The sequence below is a fragment of the Lynx rufus genome, unplaced genomic scaffold (genome assembly GCF_022079265.1).
Source record: "Lynx rufus isolate CCGP_SWC_20201006 ecotype Redwood Valley unplaced genomic scaffold, mLynRuf1.p SCAF_3, whole genome shotgun sequence".
Lineage (NCBI taxonomy): Eukaryota > Metazoa > Chordata > Mammalia > Carnivora > Felidae > Lynx > Lynx rufus.
In genome coordinates this window covers 91,617,257-91,631,263 of record NW_025814845.1, presented here as the reverse complement: position 1 = coordinate 91,631,263, position 14,007 = coordinate 91,617,257, and the positions used below count along the sequence as shown (strand labels likewise).

The following is a 14,007-nucleotide window of genomic DNA, read 5'->3' as shown; positions in this document are numbered from 1 at the left end:
ATCATGACCAAAACCAAGAGTTGGACACTTAACTGACTGAGCTACCCAGGCACCCCCATTTTGAATTTATTTTTGTGTATGTTGTAAAAAAGTGGTCTGGTTTCATTCTTCTCCATGGTGCTGTCTGGTTTTCTCAACACCATTTGTGGAAGAGACTGTCTTTTTTCCATTGGATATTCTTTCCTGCTCTGTCAAAGATTAATGCACTGTATAATTATGGGTTTATTTCTGGGTTCTTTATTCTGTTCTGTTGATCTATGTGTCTGTTTTTGTGCCAGTACCATACTGTCTCTATGACTACAGCTTTGTAATATAGCTTGAAATCCTCCAATTTTGTTTTTCTTTTTCAGGATTGCTTTGGCTATTTGGGGTCTTTTGTGGTGCCATACAGATTTTAAGATTGTTTGTTCTAGCTGTGTTAAGAATGCTGGTGTTATTTTGATAATGATTGCATTGAATATGTAGATTCTTTTTGGTACTATAGACATTTTAACAATGTTTTTTCTTCCAGTCCATGAGCATGGAAAGCTTTTCCATTTCTTTGTGTCCTCCTCAATTTCTTTCATAAGTGTTCTATAGTCTTCAAGAGTATAGGTCTTTTACCTCTTTATTTACCTAGGTTTATTCCTAGGTATCGAATTGTTTTGGTGCAATTAAAAATGGGATAGATTGCTTGATTTCTTTTTCTGCTACTTCGTATTGGTGTATAGAAATGCAACAGATTTCTGCATGTTGATTTCATATCCTGAGACTTTGCTGAATTCATGTATTCTGGTAATTTTTTTGGTGGTGTCTTTCTGGTTTTCTACATAGAGTATCATGTCATCTGCAAATAGTAAAGTTTGACTTCTTCCGTGCTGATTTGGATGCCTGTTTTTTTTCTTTTTGTTGTGTGATTGCTGAGGCTGACTTCTAGTACTATTTAAATAGTAATGGTGAGACTGGAAATCTGTCTTATTCCTTCCTGACTATAAGGAAAAGCTCTGTTTTTCTCCATTGAGGATGATATTAGCTGTGTGTCTTTCATATATGGCTTTTATGATGTTGAGGTATGTTCCCTCTATACCTACTTTGTTGAGGGTTTTTATCAAGAATGGATGCTGTATTTTGTCAAATGCTTTTCCTACATCTTTTGACAAGATCATATAGTTCTTATCCTTTTATTAATGTGTATCACGTTGATTGATTTGTGAAGACTGAATCACCCTTGCAGCCCAGGAATAAATCCCACTTGACCATGGTGAATAATTCTTTTAATATACTGTTGGATTTGATTTGCTGATGTCTTGTTGAGAATTTTTGCATCTGTGTTCATCATTGATATTGGCCTGTAATTTTTCTTTTTAGTGAGGTCTTTGTCTGGTTTTGGAATCAAGGTAATGCTGGTCTTGTAGAATCAGTCTGGGAGCTTTCCTTCCAATTCTATTTTTTGGAACAGTTTGAGAAGAATAGTTACTAGCTCTTCTTTAAAAAAAAATTATATATTTTGCGGTGGAGAGCAAGTGTGTGCACCTGTGTGAGAGGGAGGAACAGAGAGAGAGGGTGAGAGAGAATCCCAAGTAGCCTCCTCACTGTCAGTAGGAACCTGATGTAGGACCCGAACTCACGAACCATGACCTGAATCAAAATCAAGAGGTGCTTAAGCGAATGAGCCACCCAGGCACTCCAGGCCTCTTTAAATATTTTTGAATACAGTTAGCCTTTTTTTTTAAGCTAGTCTTTTTTTTTTTTTATTGTCTAATTTACACTTCTGAGAGCATGGATCTTTACAATTCCTTTTAAATTGTAAATCCCGCAAGTAGTATCTCAGATTTAGGAAAACAATGGGGATTTATCTTGCAATTCCTAAATAGAATATAAGTAATCCTATATTAGTAAATACCGGTTTCCTAATCTGTATGTTGTGGTGATAATATCTAAACCAGTGCTTTAGATCATGCCTTCAGGATTCTGAGACTGGCAAATATTATATATAATTTTTATATGATATAAATTATCTAGTCTACTTCCTGCCTGATATAGTAGGCACTCAATAAATAGTTATATGTCATATTTGTGAGTATGAGTGCCAGAGTTTAGACTACTTAGTTTTTAAAATTTCATATTTTTTTAAGTAAACTTTATGCCCACCATGGGCTTGAACTCAACTGGAGATCAAGAGGTGCATGCTCTAGGGGCTGAGCCAGGCAGGGGCCCCTAAACTACTTAGTTTTGAATTTTGAATCTGCCATTTATTTTGTGATCTTGGGCAAATTATTTACTGATATATACTTTTGTTTCCTTTTTTTGTAAAATAATGTGAAAATTGAAATCTATACAGTAAGGTTGTGAGCATTTAAAGCATGTTAGATGTCTAGCACATAATTGCGCTGAATAAATGATAGCTGTTATTAAAGCAATCTCATATCAATAACTGCCACATGCCAAGCACTGTGCCTACACCATGTAGTCTCATACATATGTAGAATGTCCAACACATTCAGTGGCTGGGAGCAAGTAGTGAAAGATGTGTTTCTCTGGACATCTGTTATCTTCTTGGCATTCATTAGGGATTTAGCAATTCCTGTAGGATATGGGAGTTTTTATCTCTGAAAGGCAGTGCCTCCATAGGCCTGTGTCCTGTCCTGTGAACTATGTCCTGGGGCAAGTATTCATACCTCTTTTGCCTAATCCCTTATCCCTCCTATCTCCATTCAGCAGCCAGAGCAATCTTTGTAAAACCCAAGTCAGATTATATAATCTTATTCTTAAAACCCTACCCTTCCCACTGCCTTTATGCAAAGTTCAAACAACTCGGCAAAGCATAGAAGGCCCTCCGACTCCTATTATTTCTCAGTTTTTTCCAGTCTTCTCTCTCACTATTCCCTATCTTGACTCCTAAATCGTACTGAGTTCCTTGATCATGCCTTGCTGTGTCTTTTCACAGGCCCTTGTATATATTGATTTCATTTTGGAAATACATTCCTGGCATCTTCTTTCGGTTATGGTTATTTCAACTTGCAGCTTAGACATTATGTTCTTCGGGAAGCCTTATTTGATGCCCTAGACCCAGTTAAGTGCCCCTCCTGTGCTTATTTCTGTCATGGTTTATTGTAAGTACTGTTTTTCACCCTGCTACACTGAAATTTCCTTGATTAAGAATAGTATTTTGTTCATTTTAGTACCTAGTTTAGCACATTGTCTGGCAAGTACTAAGGGAAATAATATATGTAATTTATAAATGATCCGTATGTGGTATATTTTATATGTATGAAAGGGGATTTGAATCTAGAATTGCAAATTATACTTTTATTGAATCATCCTGGGTGGTTTAGCCGTGTGTTCTCAAAATTGAGCATATATCACTATCACTTGCAGGGCATGTTAAAACGAAGTACTGGGCCTGACCTTAGACTCTCTGATTGAACAGGTCAGGGGTGGGACCCAAGACCTTGAATTTCTAACTAGTTCCCAGGTGATGTTGTCTTGTTAGTCCAGGGTTCATACCTTTGGAACCAGTGCTTTAGAAAATTTTTTTTCATTGGCATCTCTGTTTACTTCTTCAATTCCCCATCAGTAATTTTAGATTTCTAAATTTGCCCACAGTAACAATTTTATCCAGTAGCATAGGATAACTACAGTACTCATTCCAATATCATTGCAGTGATATTGCAAAGATTATTCCTTGCAGAGGAAATTTGTATATTCTTGGATATCCTAGCATCTGTTGACTTTAAGATGTAAAAGGAAAAATTCAAAACGCAAGGGGGCCATCTTGTGGTGCCTATAGCAATTTAGAAAATGGAAAATTGAAGCTCTTTCCACAAGGATCCCATATGTTGTGGGATCATTTTCAGATACATGTTATGGCACCTAGAAAAAGCTTTCCACGCTAATTATTTTATATAATATATATATTATTGTTATATATATTAATAACATGTTATTGTATGTATTTTATAATATACATTATCTTACATATTTTACTTAGTTTTCTCTTTTAGTTTTTCTTGGCAAATTCTTTTTCCACAGGGTAGGGTCACTCTTTTATTGTGTACTTAGTATCAGATAATTTAATTATACCTATGTTTCCCTTGGTGATTCTAAGACTTAGAACTCTCAGATTTCTCTCTTCTGTCGAGTTTGTGGGAAACAATTGTGTTTGATATTTATTCTTTTCATCAAGGTTGAATGTTCTTTGTTTTCATTTTAGGTGATACAAATAATTGAATAACCACAGTTATTTTCTGGACCTGACTCGTTTATAACTTCGGAAGAAATAATGGAAAGCCAGGAATTTATTGTGAGTCTTACCAGTTTTCACTATTTCCTTTTTTCTTTTTTTAAAATCCTCTTTATTTTATTATTATTATTATTTTTTAATATTTTATTTTCAAGTAATCTCTACACCCACTGTGGGGCACTAACTTACAACCTTGAGATCAAGAATTGCACGCTCCATCCATTGAGCCAGCCAGGTGCCCCACTATTTCCTTTTTCTTACTTCCTTTCACATTTCACAAATGTCTTGCTAGGGTTGATAGATTTAACAAACAACCTCAGAACCTAAAAGCAAGACACTTAGTTAAATTTAAGTATCAGATAAACAGTGAATAATTTTTTTGGTATAAATATGTATACTTCAAATATTGCCTGATGTTTTACCTGGCAACCCTATCTCTTGCCTACTATTCAGGTTTGTTATACAAAGTCCTTTGGAACAAACTCTTTGTAAGCTCTTTGTTAGGACCAGGAAATAATTTCTTTTGAAGAATTGGCATGCCTCTTCTATCTAGATTAGTGATTCTTAAAACTGTTTGGTCTTAGGATCCTTTTATGCTCTAAACAATTATTGGGGACCCAAGAGAATTTTTGATTATGGGGCTTATGTCTATTGATGTCTTTCATATGATAAATTGTAACAAATTTAAAAAATATTTATTAATTCATTAAAAATAACCCATTACATCGGACATAAATTACTTTTTTTTTTAATGGAAATAGCTATATTTTCCAAAACAACAACAGAAGAAAAACACATAGAAAAAAGTGGCATTGCTTTACTTTTTTTTGCAAATCCTCCTAGCAATGGACTTAATAAAAGTCCGCTAGATTCTCAGATCTGCCTCTGCATTAGTCTGAAATTGAATCTTACAACATTGCGTATACATAACCCTGGGAAACTCCATTCTGCATGCCTGAAGAAATGAGAGAAAAGGCAAATAACATCACGAAAATATGACCTCATAGACCTATGACCTCATAGACCCCTGAAAAGGTCTTGGGGACTTATAGGAGTCTCTGGACTACATTTTGAGCACAGATCATGACTTCTGTATAACTCAACAAATATTTTCCTTCCCACAGATGACTGAGAAGCTCAAAATTATCATTGTTATTATTTTTTTGAGCGCGCGAGAGAGAGTGTATAAGTGTGCGTGCAAGCAGGAGAGAGGGGTAGAGGTGGGGAGAATCCTAAGCAGGTTCCACGCTCAGCACAGAGCCCAATGTGGGGCTCAGTCCCACAACCCTGGCATCATCACCTGAGCTGAAATCAAGCGTCGGATGCTTAAGTGACTAAGCCACCCTGGTGCCCCTCAAAATTGTTGCTGTCCAGTTAACTTTTCAGTTTCCTCTTTAGATTTTATCTTGTTTCTTTCCTGCCTTGACTTCTACTACCAAGTTTCTTTTTTTTTAATTGATGTTTGTTGTTATTTATTATTATTATTGTTTTTTCATGTAAGCTCAGGGCCCAGTGTGGGCCTTGAACTCACAGTTATGTACTGTGCCAACTGAATCAACCAGACACCCTGATGTTTTGTTGTTATTATTATATCTTTTGTTTTGATAAAAGATGTCTAAATATTTTTTGTGGGTAGGAAGTGTATAAAGATATATAACATTTAATACACGTAAAAAGAAACCATTTCTTTTGTACTTTTGGAAATAAGGTACTATATACTCATCAAAAAATGAAGAAGTCAAAAGTGTGGCAAGATGGAACTCTGAAGATCACTCACTTGGGAAACAAAGTAAGTACAAAGCAGTTGACTACAAAATTCAAGAGCTAGATTCTTGCCTTTTGATTGAGTATTAAAAAAGACTCTATAGATGATAGAATGTTAAATTTGTCCATAAACTGAAACAATATGAAAACAGAAGTGATCAGATGATTATAGTGATTAATTTGTGCATTATAAAAGTTCACTAAATATTATTGAATTTGTTTTGATTTTCAAAAGTTGAATTAGGTTTTCTATAAAATGATTTAGGAATTTTGGCATATTTTTTTTCTTTGCAGGCATGAGTTTAATGATAAAAAAATATATTAAAATATATTTCTAACATGGTAATAGAGGGAAATGGTACGTACAGAGTTGACACACCATTGTAGAAAAGTTGCTGATTTCTAAAATTATGTACAGAGTACTCTTTATTTTCATGTTTTCTTTCAATTAGTTACTTTGATCGTGATATGTACCTATCAGTCTTGAGAGAATTATTTGCTAGGGTGATCTTTTACTTTACTAGATATGGTAATCCTTCTATGGGTTTCTTTTCTCACCCCCAAGGGTCTCCATCTGCCAAATCATAATATTCTTTAACCAGTTCTCATGACCTTATGCAACACTGTTGGCTCCTCCATTCTTCTTCCTGATACCTTTTCATTTGACTTTTGTGACGCCACACTTTCCTGATGTTGCTTACTGACGTCTAAGTATTTTCTGTGGGCTCATTCTCTTCTCAAAGTTTAAATTTTTCCTTAGGACTCAGTCTTACATGTACTTATAAAGAAATACATAAAGGTATATAAATATTTCTTACTCTCTCTTTTATCCCTGTGTGTGTGTGTGTGTGTATACACACACATGTAGAGAGAGAGAGGGAGAAAAGAGATTTATTCTAAGGAATTGGATCATGTGATTGTGGAAGCTGACAAGTCCCAAGATCCGTAGTTGGTAAGATGGGAGATCCAAGAAAGCCAATAGTGTAGTTTCAGTATAAATGTTGGAATGCTTGAGACTCAGGAAGAGCCAGTATTTCAGTTTGAGTCAAAAGGCAGGAGAGCACTCATAACTCAGCTGAGAGACAATCAGGCAGGAGGAGTTTTTTCTTACTCAAGCTTTTTATTCTCTTTGGTCCTTCCTCTGATCAGATGAGGCCCACCCGATTAGGGAGAGCAATCTGCTCTATTTGTTTATTTTTTTTATTGAAGTATAATTGACATTTAACATTATGTTAGTTTCAGGTGTACAGTGTAGTGATTTGATATTCATATACATTGCAAAATGATCACAGTAAGTGTAGGGTACCATCTGTCACCATATATATTTAACAAAATTTTTTTTCTTTTATTTTTTGTGATGAGTACTTTTAAGATTTACTTTTAGCAACTTTTAAATATGCAGTATGGTGGTATTAATTATGGTCACTATGCTGTACATTATTTGTTTTTATAATTAGAATTTTGTGTCTTTTGACGTCTTCATCCATTTTGTCCCTTCATTCCCCTTCCCAGATGGATAAAAAAACATTTTTTTTTAATGTTTATTTATTTTTGTGAGAGACAGGGTGCAAGCAGGGGAGGGCCAGAGAGAGGGAGACACAGAATCTGAAGCAGGCTCTAGGCTCTGAGCTGTCAGCACAGAGCCTGATGTGGGGCTCAAACCCACAAACCACGAGATTATGACCCAAGCCAAAGTAGGATGCTCAGCCAACTGAGCCACCCAGGTGCCCCCCCGGATGGATTTTTAAAAAAACTTATATTGTCGACTGCTTACTAGGTGCCAGGCATGCTTTAAATGTGTCAACTTACTTAGTCTACATAACTCCACTATTAGGTACTATTTTTATCTTTATTTTACTGAGGATGAAACTGAAGCACAGAAAGGTGAAGTAACTTGTCCACAGATCTCACAGTTAGAAAATGGAGAAGTCATATGTGACCCTAGGCTTTTTGGCTCCAGAGCCCATATCCTAACCATTCTGCTGTCTCTGTTAATATTACAAATTAAAAACAAAAACAAAAAAAACCCTCCAACACATTTGAGTTGACAATACATGAAATTAGAAGTCATACTTCTCAGTTAGCAGTTAAAGATCTCCATATTCTGTCCTTATTCTACATATCTATCATTGTGAAATTACCAGAGAAGCTTTTCAATGTAGAAAGGCTACTTGTTATTATTTTTAAATTAGCAATTAGTTAAAACAAAATTAAAAGAAAAAAATCATTTTGCTTTAAGCCTTCAAGTTCAACTTACACTTCCTATTAACTTTAACGTTCAGTGGGTTTAACGTTCAGTCAATTTAGGTTGAACAAACTGGATACTTTTTTTTTTTTTTTTAATATTTTTTTTTTTTCAACGTTTATTTATTTTTGGGACAGAGAGAGACAGAGCATGAACGGGGCAGGGGCAGAGAGAGGGAGTCACAGAGTCGGAAACAGGCTCCAGGCTCTGAGCCATCAGCCCAGAGCCCGACGCGGGGCTCGAACTCACGGACCGCGAGATCGTGACCTGGCTGAAGTCGGACGCTTAACCGACTGCGCCACCCAGGCGCCCCAAACTGGATACTTTTAATCATCAGTCTAGTAACAGACATAAAATTTTAAATATTTTAAATTTATAAATTTATTTTCTTTTTTCTTTTTCTTTTTTTTTTTTTTTAAGATTTTGTTTTTAAGTAATCTATACCCAACATGGGGCTCAAACCCACAACCCTTAGATCAAAAGTGAAATACTCCTCCTACTGAACAAGCCAGGTGTCTGTTTCTTTTTTTTTCTTTCTTTCCCCCCCCCCAAAGTAATATCTACATCCAATGTGGGGCTCAAACTCATGATCCCAAGATCAAGAGTTGCATGCTGGGGCACATAGGTGGCTCAGTCGGTTGAGTGTCTGACTCTTGATTTCAGCTCAGGTCATGATCCCAGGATTGTGGGATCAAGCCCTCCCTTGGGTTCCACATTCAGTGCAGAGCCTGCTTGGGATTCTCCCTCTCCCTGCCTCTGTGCCTCTCCTCCACTCACGCTCTTTCCATCTCTCAAGTAAAAAAAAAAAGAAAAAAAGAAAAAAAAAGAGTTGCATGCCATACCAATTGAGCCAGCCAGGTGCCTCTGATTTTCTTTCTTTAGCATTTTAGTTGTCCTAACAAATAAAAACCTCCCAATTGCCAAAATCCTTCTATTATATCTAGTAAATTAAACATAAACATCGTTATTCTTAAGGCTTTGTAAGTATTCTAATACTGTTTATAAACTTAGTAAAATTAAGTTACCCACCTCTTTCACTTAAAAAGTCACATATCTGGGGCACCTGGGGGGCTCAGTTGAGTATCTAACTGTTGATTTCAGATCAGGTCATGATCCCAGGGTTGTAGGATCAAATCCCATGTTGGGTTCTGTGCTGAGCATGGAGCCTGCTTAAGATTCTCTTTCTCTCTCCCTCTGTTCTTCTCCCCTGCTTGCATTCTCTCCTGCTTGCATTGACCCAGCCAGGTGACTCTGATTTTCTTTCTTTCTTTCTCTCTCTCTCCCCTTTCCTTCCTCTCTCTCTAAGAGTTACAAAAAAATAAAGGCCGGGGCGCCTGGGTGGCGCAGTTGGTTAAGCGTCCGACTTCAGCTCAGGTCACGATCTTGCGGTCCGTGAGTTCGAGCCCCGCGTCGGGCTCTGGGCTGATCGCTCAGAGCCTGGAGCCTGTTTCCGATTCTGTGTCTCCCTCTCTCTCTGACCCTCCCCCGTTCATGCTCTGTCTCTCTCTGTCTCAAAAATAAATAAACGTTAAAAAAAATTAAAAAAAAAAAAAAATAAAGGCCACATATCCAAAATGAATTTTTCAGTTACACATTTGGGATCATAAATGTATAATCTGTCTTTGTAAATTGAAACATTACAAGTACTTTTTAAAGTAAAAAATAATTTTTGAATGTTAAAATAGCACAGATACTTCAAAATCATGGGTTGCATAATTACTAAAACCTATTCATGATCTTAACTCAAAAGCATTGATATTTTGGGGGTGATTTACTGCCTTGTCACTATCCAGTTCTAAATGTTTCAGGAGTTAAAAAGTCCTTTTCCATAGTTTAAAAAAAAATTTTTTTTAGGGGCACCTGGCTGGCTCATTCCATAGAGCAGGTGACTCTTGGTCTCAGGGTTGTGAATTGTGAGTTTGAGTCCATTGGGTGTAGAGATTACTTAAAAATAAACAAACAAATAAATAAACTTTAGATAAAAATGTTACTACCCAAGTAAATTGAAGGTATATCAGTGAACACAAGTTACTAATTAGATTCTAGGCTGGGACTTGAGACCTAGGGTTATAGATAATCACTGTACCCTTACCAGCATCATAAAGGGATATGTTGAGCCTTGTGTTTAGTGGGAGTAACAACAGGATGTCTAAGTCCATGCCCTTTAGAGAGTGTTGGTCTCATAGTTGATATCTTAGGTTTAAGTCATGGCATTATCTAATTCTTTTATTATTTTTTAATTTTTACTTAATATTAAAATTTTTTTTTCAATGTTTATTTTTGAAAGAGAGAGAAAGAGAGACAGAGCGTGAGTGGGGGAGGGGCAGAGAGACAGGGAGACACAGAATCCAAAGCAGGCTCCAGGCTCTGAGCCATCAGTACAGAGCCCGATGAGGGGCTCGAACTCATGAACCTTGAGATCATGACCTGAGCTAAAGTCAGACATTCAACTGACTGAGCCACCCAGGCATCCCTCTTTTTTAAAATTTAAGTCAAAGTTAGTTAACATATAGTGTAATAATTTCAAGAATAGAATTTAGTGATTCATCACTTACATATAACACCCAGTGCTCCTCCTGACCAGTGCCCTTCATAATTCCCATCACCCATTTAGCCCATCCTTGCTCCTAACACCTTACCAGCAACCCTCAGTTTGTTCTCTGTATTTAGAGTCTCTTATGGTTTGTCTCCCTCTCTGCTTTTATCTTATTTTTGCTTCCCTTCCCCTATGTCCATCTGTTTTGTTTGTTAAATTCTACATATGAGTGAAATCATATATTTGTCTTTCTCTGACTGACTTATTTCACTTAGCATAATGCATTCTAGTTCCATCCACGTTGTTGCAAAGGGCAAGATTTCATTCTTTTTGATTGCCGAGTAATATTCCATCATATATGTATACCACATCTTCTTTATCCACTTGTCAGTTGATGGACATTTGGGCTCTTTCCATACTTTGACTATTGTTTATATTGCTGCAGTAAACATTGGGGTGCATGTGCCCCTTCGAATCAGCACTCCTGTATCCTTTGGATAAATACCTAATAGTGCAATTGCTGGATTGTAAAATAGTTCTATTTTTAATTTTTTGAGGAACCGCCACATTGTTTTCCAGAATGGTTGCACCAGTTTGCAATTACCTAATTCTTTTAATCTGAATAAATGAATGTCTATGCCTGCCCTCATTCATATTTTTAAATAATTTGTCTTAAACTAATTAATTCATTCACTGTTTGAGCTATTCTTTCTCTCTCTATATATATATATACACATATTTAATAGTTTTCCTATTTGGTTGGGCCAAGTCTGCAAAGTCTTATAGATTTTGTCTTATATTAAAAGGACATCTGTGGCCCCTGGGTGGCTCAGTTGGTTAAGCATCTGACTTCAGCTCAGGTCATGATCTCGCAGTTTGTGAGCTTGAGCTCTGCATCGGGCTCTGTACCAACAGCTCGGGGTCTGGAGCCTGCTTTGCGTTCTGTCTCCCTCTCTCTCTGCCCTCTCTCTCTGCCCCTTCCTTGCTCTCTCTCTCTCTTTCTCTCTCTCTCAAAAATAAATAAACATTTAAAAAAAAGGCATCTGATTAGATTCTGCATATCCTTCATGTCTTCTGGTACAAAATCATAATATTAGGTCACACTAGTGGTGTTATCCAACTTTATCTGCACGTATAGCATATATTTATTGAATGTCTATTTTATGCCTCTCATTGGTAAGTTACAGGAAGACAAGATAAATTCAAGTTAGTCCTAGGGATTTTCTGTGATGCAAGAAAGTTAGTAGATCCTAAATTACAGCCTTGTTCTCAAATCCAAACCACTGCTTGCACCATTTCTCTTACTAGTATTACCTTTTCCCTACCTATCCAAATTCTTACTGTCACAGTTACTCATCTTCCATTAATTGAGTCATCATTCAATAAACCTATGTTGCTGGTAGGCAGTGGGAGAAGTTAAATAAGACATATGGAGGCAATGTAGAAGACCAGTTAATGTCAAACAACCTTAGTTTGAATCCTCGTTCTTCACTTACTAGATGTGTAATCTTGGCAAGTTATTTAGCCTCTCAAGGGCTATAGTTTCTTTAAGTTGTCTTGAGGATTAAATAAGAAAAATAAGAAAAATGTATAAATCTCTTACCAAAGTACCTGGCACACTGTAAGAATGCAATAAATGGTAACTGTTATTATAGTTTTTGCCTTCAAGGAGCTTTTACCTGAGAACATAAGATTATAATATGTAAAGAGATATGCTTAGGGTTCTATGAGATTACAAAGGAGAGACATCAAAGTCAGACTCTGGTTCAGAGAAGTCTTTCCAGATGAAGCATAGTTTTTGAGGATTTGTTTTGTTTTGTAAACAGAATTGATAGCTTGGAGGGGCGGAAGCTAAAGATGGTATAACTGTAACAACGTGGAGGTATGGAAGTGTATTAAACATTTGGGGAACTATAAGCAATTAAATATGCCTGGAATGAAGGACTCATATTGGACAATTGTAGAATATAGCTAAAGAGGCAGTCAGGAGTCATATAATGAAGGACTTTGTCTTCTCTGCTTCAGGAGCCAGTGAAGAATTAGGAGTCGAAGAGTGACATAATCATGTTTCTATTTTAGAAAGATCACTTTGGCAGCAACGTGTATCATAACTTCTGAGCTGTGTAGGATGAAGTTAGGAAGAGTGTAGTCTAAAGAATAATGTAGACAAAAAGTGATGGGGGTCTGGCCAACCAGGCATTAGCAATGACAGTGGAGAGAAAGGATGATTAGGGAGAAATTATGAAAATATTATGGAATCTTAAGGTCTTGGATGTGAAAGGTGAGAATTCACAATGACTTTCAGGTTTTTGTATTGTTTTTATGGTACTGAAATAGGATATCTCAAAAAGAAAAAAAGCAAGTTTAGGAGGAAAAATTAAGATTTTGAGTTCCATTGTTTTGAATTTACTGAATTTTTTCTGTCCTAGGAACATTTAAGTAATTGTCTCTAGAGACCTGGAACTCAGGAAAGTTCTGGGCCACTGATATAGATATGTTAGGAGTATTTAACACTTAGATATTTGAAATTCCTGGAGTGAATACATTCATCTATTCATTTAGCAGATATTTTTTGAGAACCTTGTTATGAGTTACACACTATTCTAGGGGACGCAGAGAGAGCAAAACACATAAATCCCTGACTTCATGGAAATAGCATGGAGGAAAGAGACCAATAAACTAAATGAATACGTATGGCTAGTGAGTTAGGCAAACAACAAGGAGTAGGGTGAGCAAGGGTGAGAATGGAGATAAAGGGGATTATGTAAGCCTTATTGGTCATTGTAGGAACTTTTGTTCTTATTCTTTGGGAGCTGTGGAGACATTGGAAGGATTTGAACAGAAGCATGACATGATCTGGTTTGTATGGATGATATCGCCAAAGGATGGAGTAGAGAATGTAAAGAATAGAGGGGAAAAGATAGGGCCTTTGTAAACACCAGTCTTTTAAAGAGTTGTGTTGAGATAACATTCACAAACTTTTCAATTCACCCATTTAAAGTATTCAGTTTAATGGTTCTTTGTATATTCACAGAATTTTGCTGACCATTGCTACAATATAATTTTAGAACATTTGTCACCCCTAAAAGAAATCCCATACCTATTAATGGTCACTACTCAGTATCCACCTCCCAACCCTAAGCAACCACTAATCTACTTACTGTCTCAATAGATTTGCCTACTCTGGACTTTTCACGTGTATGGAATTGTATAATATGTGTTCTTTCATTGAATGACTAC

The 14,007-nt window shown here is 36.4% G+C and overlaps 1 protein-coding gene across 2 annotated transcripts in view; it reads left to right on the top strand.

Moving 5' to 3' along the window:
* The first annotated feature begins 4,227 nt into the window (after positions 1-4,227).
* The window catches only part of ZGRF1 (zinc finger GRF-type containing 1), an 85,618-nt gene continuing 75,838 nt past the window's right edge, over positions 4,228-14,007 (top strand). For both annotated transcript variants that reach the window (XM_047091557.1, XM_047091556.1), the window contains exons 1-2: positions 4,228-4,282; positions 5,931-6,011. In XM_047091557.1, the coding sequence (XP_046947513.1) occupies positions 4,262-4,282; positions 5,931-6,011 (102 nt within the window). In that variant the 5' untranslated portion in view covers positions 4,228-4,261. The remainder of the gene's footprint in view (positions 4,283-5,930; positions 6,012-14,007) is intronic.